This window comes from Chenopodium album, chromosome 9 (genome assembly GCF_948465745.1).
Source record: "Chenopodium album chromosome 9, dcCheAlbu1.1, whole genome shotgun sequence".
NCBI classification, from domain to species: Eukaryota; Viridiplantae; Streptophyta; class Magnoliopsida; order Caryophyllales; family Amaranthaceae; genus Chenopodium; species Chenopodium album.
The window spans coordinates 4,443,668-4,456,447 of record NC_137842.1 but is presented as its reverse complement, the minus strand read 5'-3'; the positions used below and the strand labels follow the sequence as shown (position 1 = coordinate 4,456,447).

At 38.5% G+C, this 12,780-nt stretch overlaps 2 protein-coding genes across 2 annotated transcripts; both read right to left on the bottom strand.

Annotated features, from left to right (window-relative positions):
• Positions 1-240: 240 nt before the first annotated feature.
• On the bottom strand, positions 241-2,210 carry LOC145557342 (replication protein A 70 kDa DNA-binding subunit B-like). The gene is made up of 9 exons (XM_081618530.1): positions 2,067-2,210; positions 1,721-1,982; positions 1,529-1,628; positions 1,313-1,443; positions 1,162-1,240; positions 919-1,030; positions 669-829; positions 468-588; positions 241-378 (listed from the first exon to the last, which is right to left on the bottom strand). The coding sequence occupies exons 1-9, from the start codon at positions 2,208-2,210 to the stop codon at positions 241-243; spliced, it is 1,248 nt and encodes a 415-aa protein (XP_081474656.1).
• Positions 2,211-5,331: 3,121 nt separating this feature from the next.
• On the bottom strand, positions 5,332-11,236 carry LOC145557341 (uncharacterized). Its single transcript, XM_081618529.1, has 9 exons — positions 11,209-11,236; positions 11,003-11,110; positions 10,771-10,867; positions 10,541-10,665; positions 10,181-10,358; positions 10,067-10,083; positions 8,749-9,474; positions 7,274-8,660; positions 5,332-7,186 (listed from the first exon to the last, which is right to left on the bottom strand). The coding sequence occupies exons 1-9, from the start codon at positions 11,234-11,236 to the stop codon at positions 5,332-5,334; spliced, it is 4,521 nt and encodes a 1,506-aa protein (XP_081474655.1).
• Between the last annotated feature and the right edge of the window lie 1,544 nt (positions 11,237-12,780).

The window sequence follows — 12,780 nt, the reverse complement described above, 5'->3', positions numbered from 1 at the left end:
AAAAGGCATTGTTTGTAAGCCTAATTCTAAGCAGATTTAAGCTGCTCTATATGACCAACATTAGCAAAAGAAGATATAACTTCATAGTTAAAGAGACAATGCTTGTTAAATTGCTTGAGTAGCAAATATGAGCAAGGATAATCAAGGATGCCTCAAATAAGAACACATCCAAAATGATAAGCCAAAGCTATCGCGGATGATGTGTTCTGATTTGAAGCTGCAGATTGGCAGAACAAGTGTTCAAGAAGAATGAGAAACTGATTGGACCACCCACCGCAGCACCCCTGCCCTGTTCAGTGCTTGGGATGGGTGGAGGATTATGTGCATTGGTGTGGATTTCAGAGCTGCAGCAACACGATCAAAATCTTTCCAGTCATCCTGAAATCAAAAACCAGTGTTGTTATACCCAGGATAGCTAGCTGCATGGCATAATTTTATGTAGGGTTATGATAGGTGTGGAAGAGAACCTTTATCTTTCTTTCAAAAATTTCAAGTGTTGTGAGCTTGAATATCTGCTCACATACTTGGCCAAAGGCAGTGAGGCGACATGTTCCAGTGTCATCTTCAGCATCAAAGCTAAAGTTGACCCTGCATTTGTGGTATGAAATCATGGTAAGTGACATTACGACTTGGTTAGTTGGCTGTCAACATAAGAATGCAGAACGAACCTCTCAGTGGAGGTGCATTTTTTGTCAGGGCAATGTGGGCAAAAGAAGGCCACATTTGCAGCAACGCCACAACGCTTTCCACAATTATCGCAGCCAATATAAGCAATAATATTGTCTAGCTGTGCATCTGGAATTGTGACTGTTACTGTGTATATTTCTTCCTGGATAATATTGTCAACCTGAATGAAGCTGTGTTAGTATATAAAACCAGATAGCTAGTCAAAGGATTTGTGTGTGTGTGTGCACTCACAGTTTTGCCATTGATGTTGTCAAGTGTGGTTGGAACCGGTTCAACACCAATAGTCATGAATTCGAGTTGCCTTGACATGTAATCACTAATTATGTCTGGATGTGCATGAGCCCTAGCAATATACACAAAGGAAGACATAGCTGATTTAGCATAGGAGTTTAGACTAAGCTTGAATTAGGTACAATAAAGTGTGAATGTGTATTGGTGTAAATGGTCTTTAGCTATTAAAAGTTGTTGGATTACCAAGCTCGCAAAGCTTCAGCTTTTTCACCACTGGGGGCTGGGTCAATTGTTGTGGACATGCTTGATTGCAATGAGAAACCTGTGAAAAGTTGCATAAGGATACTTGATTTTCACATGATGTAAACAATGATCAAGGGTGAACAAATTATACCTCTGTGGGTAGCAGGCTTCAGTGAAGTTAAGCTAACAACTAAGAAAGTGGTTGCCCAGTCTTTGAGCTTCTCACAGTCAGAAAGGGCCAATTGTCCCCATGCAGAGATGATCATTGGGCGAGAACCAGTGCTGCAAAACAAAATGTAAGTTAGTGAATGCAGGTTTTGATAATAATGCAGGCAACATTTGGGAGCCTTAAAAGGGTAGTAGCAACCTTTCATCGACTATGCTGATATCACGTACATCAGCTACTCTACCTGACTTGTATTCCACTTGTCGGGGGTCTTCCATGTGGACTACTACTCCAAGCAAATCTGTCAGTTAAGTGATGGATAGGCACATTATTGTCTAGAGGCAGATGTGTTTTTAATTATTATGTGTAGATTAGATAAGGCTTAGATGATACCAAACCGGTCTGATGGTCCACTTGTGTTTGGTACATCAGCTATGGAGATGTATTCAGGTAAAACAGGTCCCTCTGTTCGATCAATAGGTTGAATTTTAGTCATTCCGCCGAAAGTAAGTTCACATTCTCCTGGGAATGAACTAAATTTCGAGTTGATTGTTCGCACTGGAGCATTAGCTATCTCATACTTCTTCTTGTGTTCAAAGACTTTCTGAAAGTGGTCGCATTCAGCTCCGAACAAAGTAGCTTTCATGCTGTTACCCTGTATCATGTAAATGTAAAAGTCATGTATAGGATTTGTAAGCATTCAATAACTATGAAATGATGAGGAGTGGTAAGGTTGCACCTCTTCATCTTCAAAAACCAGCTTTTGAAATTTTTTCTTGTTTGGAGGAGTTCGGATAGGAGACTTTTCTTTCACTGTCACACGTACTTTGTATGCTTTGCTTACAGGTGACAGCTTGTTCAAAGGCGTGTAGTCGGGTTTCATCTATAGTATACAAAGACAATTAGTTTAGTCATTTGTGCTTAAACTTGATTACAACAAATTTGGCATAAGTCTATGCATGTAACTGACCTGTATAATATTATAATATTATATAAACAGAAAAGCATAATATTATTATTTTATGATATTATAAACAACCTTGGCATAAGTCTATGCATAATTATAGTATTATATGGTGTACATGCATTTAGAATTCAATATAATAAAATATAAAAAGGAATCTTCAATGAAGTGACTTGTAATTACAAATTAAGTTCAGTGCTATACAATGCTAATCACATAGCAAGTTTTGTATGACTTTTAAAGAAGTCTAATTATTGCATGGTTATATCCCTTAGACAAAGGAGTGTTACCCAGGCATATATAAAAGGATGGTCAGGCTTCAATATTTTCACAAACCATTTCTGTATTTACATTCACATTTCTCTAGTCTTTTTTTTCAGTTTAAGGTGAGAGTAATGGCAAGCAAGGGTAAAGATAAGGTGAATCCTAGCAGTGGATATGAGCTTCCTAAACAGACTAACTATGAAGTAATGGAGGCGCGCATCACTGCCTTAGAGAAAAAGGTGGAAGATTTAGAGGCTGTGGTATCTGCTCTCTGTTTTGAGCCTGAAGATAAGCAGCCTAGCCCAAAATACCAGACACCAAAAGAGGGGACCAGTAAATACAGTCCCCAGCCTATGCTTAAGTTGGAAGACCTCTATCACCACTCCAGCCCTTCATATTCTCCTGAAAGTGATGCTTCCTATGGTGGTTGTTTTTAAAGAGTATCTGAAGTCATTGCAAGGCATTTGCAGTCTAAATCTAGTTGTGTTTCTAAGTAGTCAGAGGCTTATGTTGTTGCTCTAGTAATGAACAATATTTTTCTTCTAGTTATGTGTACTATGTTGTTGATTAGTAAGTTGTGCTCAGTGTATGGTTGTGGAATGTTCTAAGTAGCCTTGTGTGGTTTAAATGAAAGCTTGAATTTCTTTAATATGTTTACTTTACTTTTTGTTCATAGTATAGGTAGTTTGAGCTGATTTATATCATAATATACTGCTTGTCATATAATTAGCTGATGTTATTTCTTTAAACAACTTTCTCAGCAGCCCTTAATCAAGAGTAAGGTTTTTAAAAAGTTTTAGATGTATTTCTTACTAATATAGTTAATAACAGTAGGCCAACCACAGATTCTACCAAAGTCCCTTTATAATTTTATGTCCATGTACCAATTTTTTCAAAGACATGTTTTTTGTCATATATTATACTGAACATGGTCCTTTCAACTCATGGGTAACAAATATAAGGGCATAAGTCAAAATAACTGCTGTACATGTGGCCTAGTAACTGGTAAGATGATAATAAGCTTAAAAAGATAAGAATTTTCTATATAGGCAACAATATAAGGCATAATACAAAATAAGTGTGTACATGTGGCTTAACTACTGGCAAGATGATAGTAAATTTTAAAGGATGAGATTTTTCTGTATAAAGAACTGCATGTAAAATAGCTACATAGGTTGTCTGAATGCAAAGCAAGCACAAATAAATAGCTAATTAAAACATGTGTGCATATGCAATTCAGATTAACAGAAGGCCACATGAAAAGCAATTCAGATAGTTTTATTGCATGCATGTAAATAAATGAGAAGAAAAGAAGCTAATGCATAAGTAGATGTTAAGTTCAGCAAAGCATCATTAAAGTGCTTACCTTCTTCAACTGGAATGGCAGGCAGAATTTGGGGGTAGACGGGAACAGCAGAGCAAAGCAGCAGAGAATAGAAGGAGAGTAAATGCTCTCTTGAAGTATAAGAATCTTAAATAGCAAATAGCCTATTGACAAGTTAAAGCTGAATGGCCTTTATAATTTAGTGGTTATTAGAATGTCCTGATACAGCTTATTGTCTATCGAATAAAAAGATGTAGTAAGTAATCTCTCCCAAGGAAATCTGCAGAGTAATAATTATACAAGCAAAATCTAAAGTGATATTATAAGTAATAAAAGCATAGGCACTAAAACATAGTTGTGTCTAGTGGTTAATAGGTTGTTTGTAGTGAAATAAACTAAGGTTACATGTGCAAGTAGATAATAGAGCAATCAATCACTGATCTAATTTAGCTATAAAAAGAAAGATGTTATGTGAATTTAAAATAAGAGAAGTTTCTTTTTGGAAATCATTATTGTGGGCCACATATAAACCTAGGATTTAAGTATTATCTGTTGTTATTGTGATGCTTGATGGGTGCAGCCGAAAAAGAAGTGCTGTTATAATTATAGTTATCTAGGGAAAAAACATTTTTTTAAAGCTTGAGGGTGACCCGTTTGAAAGACTAAGAAAGGGCTGCACTAAAAGTATTCATGATTTGAATCAATGTATTGTCCACCAGTTAATAAGATTATTCTGTTAAGTTGAAAGTATGTTTCTTTACTGTCTTGAGGGTGATAGAATGAAGGGGCACTATATACAACAATGTAATAAGGGGAAAAAAAAAGGGTTTTTCAACAAATGAGATTGTAGTAGCTATTCTAGGCCTACTGTAAAAAAAATTGAAATAAGACAGTATTTGATCCTGCTGTTTTTTTTTCCCTAGTATTTGTAATTTCATAGAAAATTTTAGCTCATTATTTACTACATCAGCTCAACATCTAGTTTAATAACAATTATATCCAAATTATTTTTAAATTCTTGGTAGTATGTTTTGTTTGCGCTGAGCATTATACAATAGATGTGCATTGAATATCATTTTTTTGCTTAGTCAAAGCATGTTTGTGAATCAATAATTGCAACAGAAAACAGAAATGTACATGTAAAGTATGTTCCTAGCAAGTAACCCTGTCCAATAGTGTTGCTGCAATTTGAATAGAAGCATGTAAACTAACAGAACAATAGTGGTTCTAACACACTGCAAGGCATTTCAATAATATTGCATATTTATATATCAATAATGATTGTAAAATAAATATTAAAAAAAAAGATTTATATACCAAAATGATGCTCTAAAGATCTACAACATCAAATCTGCATAATAGGATAGCAAAATTAAATTAGTAAAAAGAAAAAGCTGTTTGTTTTTATGAATAAGTATAGAAGCAATCCCAGAATACCTACATTATATTATATCATGTTATGCCAGATAGTCGCAAGACATCATAAGCCACAATGTTTTTCAGAACTGGTGTGTTGTGAACTTCAACAGGCTGGGGTGTGATCACAGTCACTTTCTCCGATTTCTTAGCCCTTGACAATGCAACATACAATTGACCATGTGAGAAACATGGCTGTGGGAGATAAATCATAACTTGGCTTAGTGTTTGCCCTTGAGATTTGTTGATAGTCATTGCAAAACTGAGCTTCAGAGGAAATTGTATACGCTCAAACTGAATCGGATATTTTGCTGATGATGGAGGCCGGAGGTTGACACGATGGATGAATACAAGCTCTCCTTTACGATGACCAATTGCTATTGAACAAACAATAACATTTCTTCTGAAATACTTGCATATGAGACGTGTGCCATTGCACAAGCCATCAGTCGGATCAATATTCCTCAGCAAGATTACTGGACTGTTAACTTTTAGGACCAACTCGTGTGGTGTCATACCACCTGGGGCAAGCTGGTTCAAGAACTCTGTTGGGTAGATAGCACAATTATCATCTAGAATGCTATCAAAACTTTTATGAACAACTGCTTCTCCTGGGAACTTGTCAATCAGGAAATTGTTGATTGAGTCTACTGCATCATTTAATGGGGTTAGAATTGCTCTTTCTGTGAAAATATCTGGTGTAAAGGCAGGATGTTGCAATTCAGGGAAAGCAGCAGCAGCTAGATAATCAATAGGTTCCTCGGTTTTTTGATAATAATTGACAATGTGAGGAGGAACCTTCACAAAAGCATTCTCAGTTGCCTGAAGCTCGCCATTTCCCAAACCCAGCAAAAAAGATGCATATGGGGGATCTGCTTTGGCTCTAATGTTTTCAGTCAGATGTAGCTTTTGTAACCAGGGCCAAATATGTGAAGTAACCAGGCTTGTTGCAACAGCTTCTCTTTGAGTCTTGTGAGGAACAACTGGTAAAACCTGCCTGAAATCTCCACCAAAGACTACAACTTTTCCACCAAATGGCTGATCTGGATCACAGAGATCGCGGAGCAGGAGCTCAACAGATTCAATGTTCTCTTTTCTTGCCATTGAAGCTTCATCCCAAATAATCAATGCTGTCTCTTTAATCAAAGCAGCTAAGCTGCCTTGTTTAGGAACATCACAAGCGAGCGATGTTTCTGAATCAAGTGGAATTTTAAATCGTGAGTGTGATGTCCTGCCAGAAGGTATATTTGCTGCAGCTATTCCTGATGTTGCCGTCGGAAGCACAATTTTCCCTACCAAGCGCACTTCTGCATACAGAGCATTGTACAGAAAGGTCTTTCCAGTCCCTCCAGGGCCATCAACAAAGAAATAACCAGGCTTTTGTGCTTGAACATGAGAAATGATTTTGTCAAAGGCAATTTGTTGAGCTGAATTTAGCTGATCTCTACAATCAATTGATTCTTGAGGAATAGGTGCATCCAAAGCATCAATAATATCCTTTGTCCTCTGTAGTTCTTCTGGCATTTCTTCTTGTAGATGTTCAAGCTGAAAATGAGCCAATGACTTGCCCATTGACTCTAAGTGTTTCTCAATTGACTGTACTGTCAGCAGCAAAACTTGCCTTTCATTTTGTGGAAAGGTATACCTAAAGTCATCAGATAAATCATTATAGAAGTGCTGCCATAGTGTACGTGGGTTGCTCGGAGCGCAGAAGACCAACATAGCTGCAAATAGCCGACGTAAGGCTCCTGGCATATGAATTTCTGCAGCTTCAGACAAACAAGCATAAACAACATTGTCTTCTTCAAAGAGCCCTCTTTTAATAGCTGCTTCATGGAAAGTGGCACATAGCACTCCATTCACAGTCCGGAGGTCAGAAAACGATTTAGGGCTGCGTATATTGCCAAGAAGCAGCCGCAAAAAGAAACGCTCTCCTTCTGCAGGTGTAACACATGCCAGCCGACCGATGACCAGTTACTTGTTCTGTCTCTGAAACCATGCCTTTGCAGTGGCATCCCACCTGTAATGTTCAATGAATTCACTATAGAGATATCCTGTACCTCGAGGTGAGGCTGCATTTGCTTTGAAGAATTCTGTTAGTTGAGTTCTCGATCTTCGTTCATTCAACACCACAGAATCAAGCTGCTCATGACTTCTTAACTGAACTGTTTGCATGTTTTCCAAATGCACTTCAAGGTGCTGTATACGGGGGTGCATCTCAAATAAGTCAAAGCCAAAAATCCTCCAAGCTGCCTCACATGGTGAAACCCATCGTCCAGACTGAAATCGTTGAATTTCATCTACGGCTTGAGTTTCTTCACCAACAACATTAAAAGATACTCTGGCATGCCATTTGTAAACATATTTGTATAAGTACTTAACAGCCTGAATAGATGAGCAAACTTCTACATTGAGGTGACAGTCAAACAACGCGGAAAGGTATGGGTTGTATGGAATAACCCAGCGATTATCAAGGTTTAAACCTCGAATTCGTACACTTTCTCCTGTATCTTGTCTCTTGTACACTGGATATCCATCATTATGGTTTGTTGTTTCTTCTAAGAATTGTTTTGGGTAGCCATATTTGCATGAGGCAGAGTTATCATCTTTCGCAACCATACATGCACATTTAGGGTTTGCTTCTCCACAGGGGTCATGCATCATATGGCGCACTATTATTTTCCAAAGATCTGGGGAGCTGTGGGGTGGTAGCTCAGCAGATACAAATTGATCAAAATCAGAAGGTGTTTTCAATTTGTAATCAGGTTTCAAGATAATAAGGAAATGTGCATGTGGAAGACCTCTTTTTTGAAATTCAATGACATATATCATAGCAGCCACTTTCCCGAAAATTTCTTTCTTCATGATTTGTTTTTTTAAACAGATTAATTTTGATCGAAATATACGGGCAACAAGTTCTGGACGGTTCTGAGCTGCTTCTCCAGGAGCTAGTTCTGCTTTGATCTCTGGCCAGTTTGCATTACAAGTGATGGTGAGAAACAAATCAGGCTTGCCAAAGCTTTGAACCAAAGCCATGGCATTCAGGTAACGCCGCTTCATGTCTCGTGGACCACCAATAAAGGTTGGGGGCAGAATAACCCGCCGTCCGACATTTGTGGGATTTGTTTCACCACTTTCAATGGAATCCAAAATCCCCTGATACAAATCAGCTCTGATTGTTTGCTGATTGTGGCAAAAGTAGTCTAAGCGTGTATTCTCAATCTTCACATACATGTCAACTATATATTGCTGCAAACATCGGCCTGCACGCAGGAGCATATTGTTTGGGCGGCATTGCAATTTGTAAGCATAGTACTCACGGGCAGAAATATGCCGAGTTGAAGCACCACCTGCATCCGCTAAACCTGCATTTATAGAAGCATGATGTGTGTGAACAGCAACATAAAATGAAAAAGACACTCTGCAATAAAACTTCAGGCAGACGAAACTCACGGTTAGCTTCCTGTGCAAGGGCATCTTCCTCTGTATGCACTGCTGAAGATGTAATGGGGTCTGTTTGCTGCTCTCCTGAACCGCTGTCTTTGGCAAGACCCTGACCCCAGCCACAATCACCATGTGGGAATAGAAGTGGATACTGCAAGGGATCATAGCATCCATAATTATGGTATATGCGATGAGAATCTGTTGCCTTTCCTCTGACTGTGATGTATGGGCCATTGGACTCGCTTGATGAACTGTTTTCAGGCCAAATCGCAGCCACTTCATCTGTTGTGGGTGCATTATAAACCCACTGGTCTAAAACAGTGTTTTTATTGATAGTAATTTGTGTATCTTCTTGAATGTCAGGGTCTTTTAATGATCTGAAAAAGCGAGCGTAAGGATTTTGAGCAGATACTTCCATAAGTATGTCTATAATATCTTGTCTTACTTGTTTAAAGCAATCTGCTCTAGCAGCTGACTCAAATTGGCCATCATAAAAATAGAGCTGTAAATATCTAGGGCCTAGTTCATCAGGGATTAAATCAGGCAAGTAATGATAAATTTGTCCATGCAATTTAAAAACATATATTCCTTTGTGTATGCTGCCATCATATCTACCACCTAATGAGCTAAATGCAAATAAGTTGTTATATAATCGAATGTATTGTCTGAAGTGTAATGCATCTTCCTCATCAGATGTTAAAAGTCTATACAGTGCAGGGGGGTATTCATTAGTGGCTAGTTTAACAGATCCATTTCCACAGCAGAAATGAAGCGATTCATGTTCAAATTTTTTTGCACTTCAATGTGGGCAAATGGAAGGGGATTTCAGTTTCAGAGGTGCTGCAGGCAATTTCAAGCCAACAACAGCTGCTGGAGGTTCTGATATTCAACCAAGCATGCCAAGCCAATCGATCAGCATAGTACATTACAGAAAATAAGCAAATAACTCAGTAAAAATATGCATAGGAAAACGTACTGGGCTTTTTAACTGTGGCTTGCTTGACTCCTTTTTTTTTAGAAGCTGCAGTATTTTTCTCTGTGATATGAAAATGACATGTTAAGTTACAGAAACACTAAACATTTAGTGGTTAAGTTGGTCTAATGTAATTAGGCATCATATAATATTCACTTAATCTGTCTCATATAACTGAGTAAGTTTTCTGTATGCAATGAGCTGACTATTTTTGTAACAAATAAACCTGACCATTAACCTGCTTTCAAATGGGCAAAGAAGCTTTAAAAAACAAAGTTTGATTTAAGGAAGCCTTACTGTTGTTTTTTGCTTGTGTTTGTTTTGTTCCCTGGGTTTTTTTGCTGCACTGGGTACTTGTTCCACCTATTTCTCTGTATAGCAAACGAAAAAACAGCATAACACCAACATCAGTAGAAACACAGAAATATAGCAAGTCATGTGTTCTTGTGGTAAGCAAAAGTAAAGCACCTCACTGACACAGGTTCTTGTTCCGTAGCTGATAGTGCTCGCTTACGTTTGCTAGACCTTGAATTCTCAGGAAGTTGCCTATACAACATGAACCGCTCTGAGGGAGCGCTGCTAATATCTGTCCTCACAGCCTGTGCTATGTTAGCTACAGTTGAATCAACAGCCAAAAGGTGTGGGCCTGTAAACGAAAAATTTGCTATTCAAATGCAGAGCTAAATAATCTTAGCTACAATGAACTTTACCTTAATGCTATCTAAACACAGGCAGCCTGCGTAGTTGTTTTACCTAGCTCAGTCTCTAACCTCACTCAGTTAATTCTGCCAAATATTGCAAATACCAAACATAAACAACTTTGCTTACTGTTAAACTGGACAGCTGAATTTCCAGCCACTATGTTGGTAGAATGCCCTACATAAGCAACTTCAGGCTCAATTTGTCCAGCCTCTTGCTGCTGATGTGTGGCAGAACTTGTTTCATCCAACTCCCTACATTGAACAATTGGAAAATCTTGCTAAAAACAAGCAAAGACCTAAAAATTCAGAGCAACAAAAATATCTATTTAGCATGCGATAAGGAAAACAAGCTAACACCTCATAGGAGCAGGGGTCTGAGACATAGCTTGTATCATCTGTAAACGTTTGCTAACCCGAGTTTTTTGCAAGGGTTTTTTTTTAACCAAAGCACGATCTGGATACCAAGAAAACATACTTATTTTAAAAAAAACAAAACACAATGATTGCAGCCTAATAGTAATAGTTAATCTATAAGCTGCTTCTAATAGCATGAAAGACAAATGAAACATGCAAAGGAACTCGGATGTACGCATAGTGAGAATATAAACTGAGCTAGTGACAGCAAGAAGTTGCAAATAGGCGTTGCAGAGGCTTTTGAAAAATGGAACAGTGTACAATGCATCTGCAGCTATATAACCTGTAAAGGGAAATTTGAACTCTGATCAAATTGAAAAAATCTAATGCTTAACCATGCTGTGCATACTTAAAAATAGAACAAGAATTTTTATAAAATACGATCAATGGCAAGAAAATTAGACTTCATTAATCAAAGCTCAAAAGGCTGAAGTACATTAAATTTTGGGGAAACATCCACCATGTCTTGCCAATAAAACTAACACATAAAGCAGCACAAAATAAGCTGGAATACAAGAAGCACACTAAGCTAATATGCCATATCTAAGGCCCTACAGGAACAGACAAACAAAACATGTAAGCCAGCAAAACAAGGTCTTATGCAGCTTCAGTCTGATGCCTAATCAAACTTCCTCCGCTTAAACAAGGTGTCCAACTCAGGAGGAACTGCAAATGGTTCATAAGTGAAGCGGCCCCCAAAAGATGGCCTAGCTTTTGGCTTGCGAGGTGGAGGTGGAGGAAGAGCAGGTGCTGGAATCTTGTGCACAGCAGACTTAGGTGTTATGCAGCCATCTTCACCTAAAAAAGGAGCTAAGTGCAGAGCACCTTGAATCCCCAATACACGTTCTTTAGCCGCTAAGTAACTTTCCCTAGCCAAGGAACACTTAATACCAGCATAAACCCCATTGCCATAGTTCAAATCAACTATGTCAGGATTGAATGCAGTGCACAGGAAATCTACAGCTCTCCTAGCAGCCTCTTGTTTGGTAGCCTTGCAGTCAGCACGAGTAGCACTAAAAACACACTCCATTCCAGTAGCAATTGTAGGAGCATAAATCGTAAGCCATGAAATAAACTTTTCTGGTCCAAGCTTGAAAGTGTTCACAGCTGAAACACGTGCTTTAGTCTCCACAGTTAGAGTGCGCAGAACATCCATGTAATCAATGCACACATATTTCTTGCAACGCTTGTGGTTTGGCACATCTGGCCACTTGACTGGCACCTTCCCTGCCCCCCTTTCCATTGACTCGAGCTCAATGTGTTTCATCTGGTAGAGAAATTCACAACGTTGGAGCTTCTTAATTTTCTTAGAAGTCAAATCCTCAACCTGAATGCTGTACTCCATCCGGAGTGAACGAACGCCTTTTTCAGCAGCTATTTCATGCAATTCTCCTACTGTTTTAGCTGGGCCACCCTCGTAAACATAGAAACCCAAGCCTGGGTCAGTCTCCACGACAAGCTTCACAGCATTCTTCCTTGCATCAACCAAGTAGTAAGCTGGCTGAGGAATTTTCAGATACTCCACAACTTGCTGGAGCAGGCAGGAAAAAGAAATAGACACTTTTCGAGTGGCAGGACCACCCACCTGTGTGCATACCATAACATAAGAAACATGCTGTTGCAGCTAACACTGGTGCAGGGACATCTAATCACTTGAGCTACAGGTGTAAGGTAGTGAAACATGTGTTGTTGGAAGACAGAGACAGAGGCAAGGCTAATGCATGGTAAACATAAAAACAAGCTAAATAGTTGTTGCAATTACATCACAGAAGAACAACAAAGCTGATTACCAAAGCACGCAAGACATTACCCTGAACAAGGCTGGTTACATCACAAAATGGAAGACACAGACAGAGGCTAATTTAAATCAAGCGCACACAACAAAATCATCTAAATAGCTAATGCGATTATATCACAAAAGAACAACACAGATGGTTACTAAAGCATACAAAA

Coding starts and splice junctions, on each gene's coding strand:
- LOC145557342 (XM_081618530.1), bottom strand. CDS start 2,210: ATGAAACCCGACTACACGCCTTTGAACAAGCTGTCACCTGTAAGCAAA. Junction 1,983..2,066: donor TGGTTTTTGAAGATGAAGAG/GTGCAACCTTAC, acceptor TACATGATACAG/GGTAACAGCATGAAAGCTAC. Junction 589..668: donor AAATGCACCTCCACTGAGAG/GTTCGTTCTGCA, acceptor CCACAAATGCAG/GGTCAACTTTAGCTTTGATG.
- LOC145557341 (XM_081618529.1), bottom strand. CDS start 11,236: ATGAAGTCTAATTTTCTTGCCATTGATC. Junction 10,359..10,540: donor TTCAGCTGTCCAGTTTAACA/GTAAGCAAAGTT, acceptor TTTCGTTTACAG/GCCCACACCTTTTGGCTGTT. Junction 8,661..8,748: donor CCTTGCACAGGAAGCTAACC/GTGAGTTTCGTC, acceptor CTATAAATGCAG/GTTTAGCGGATGCAGGTGGT.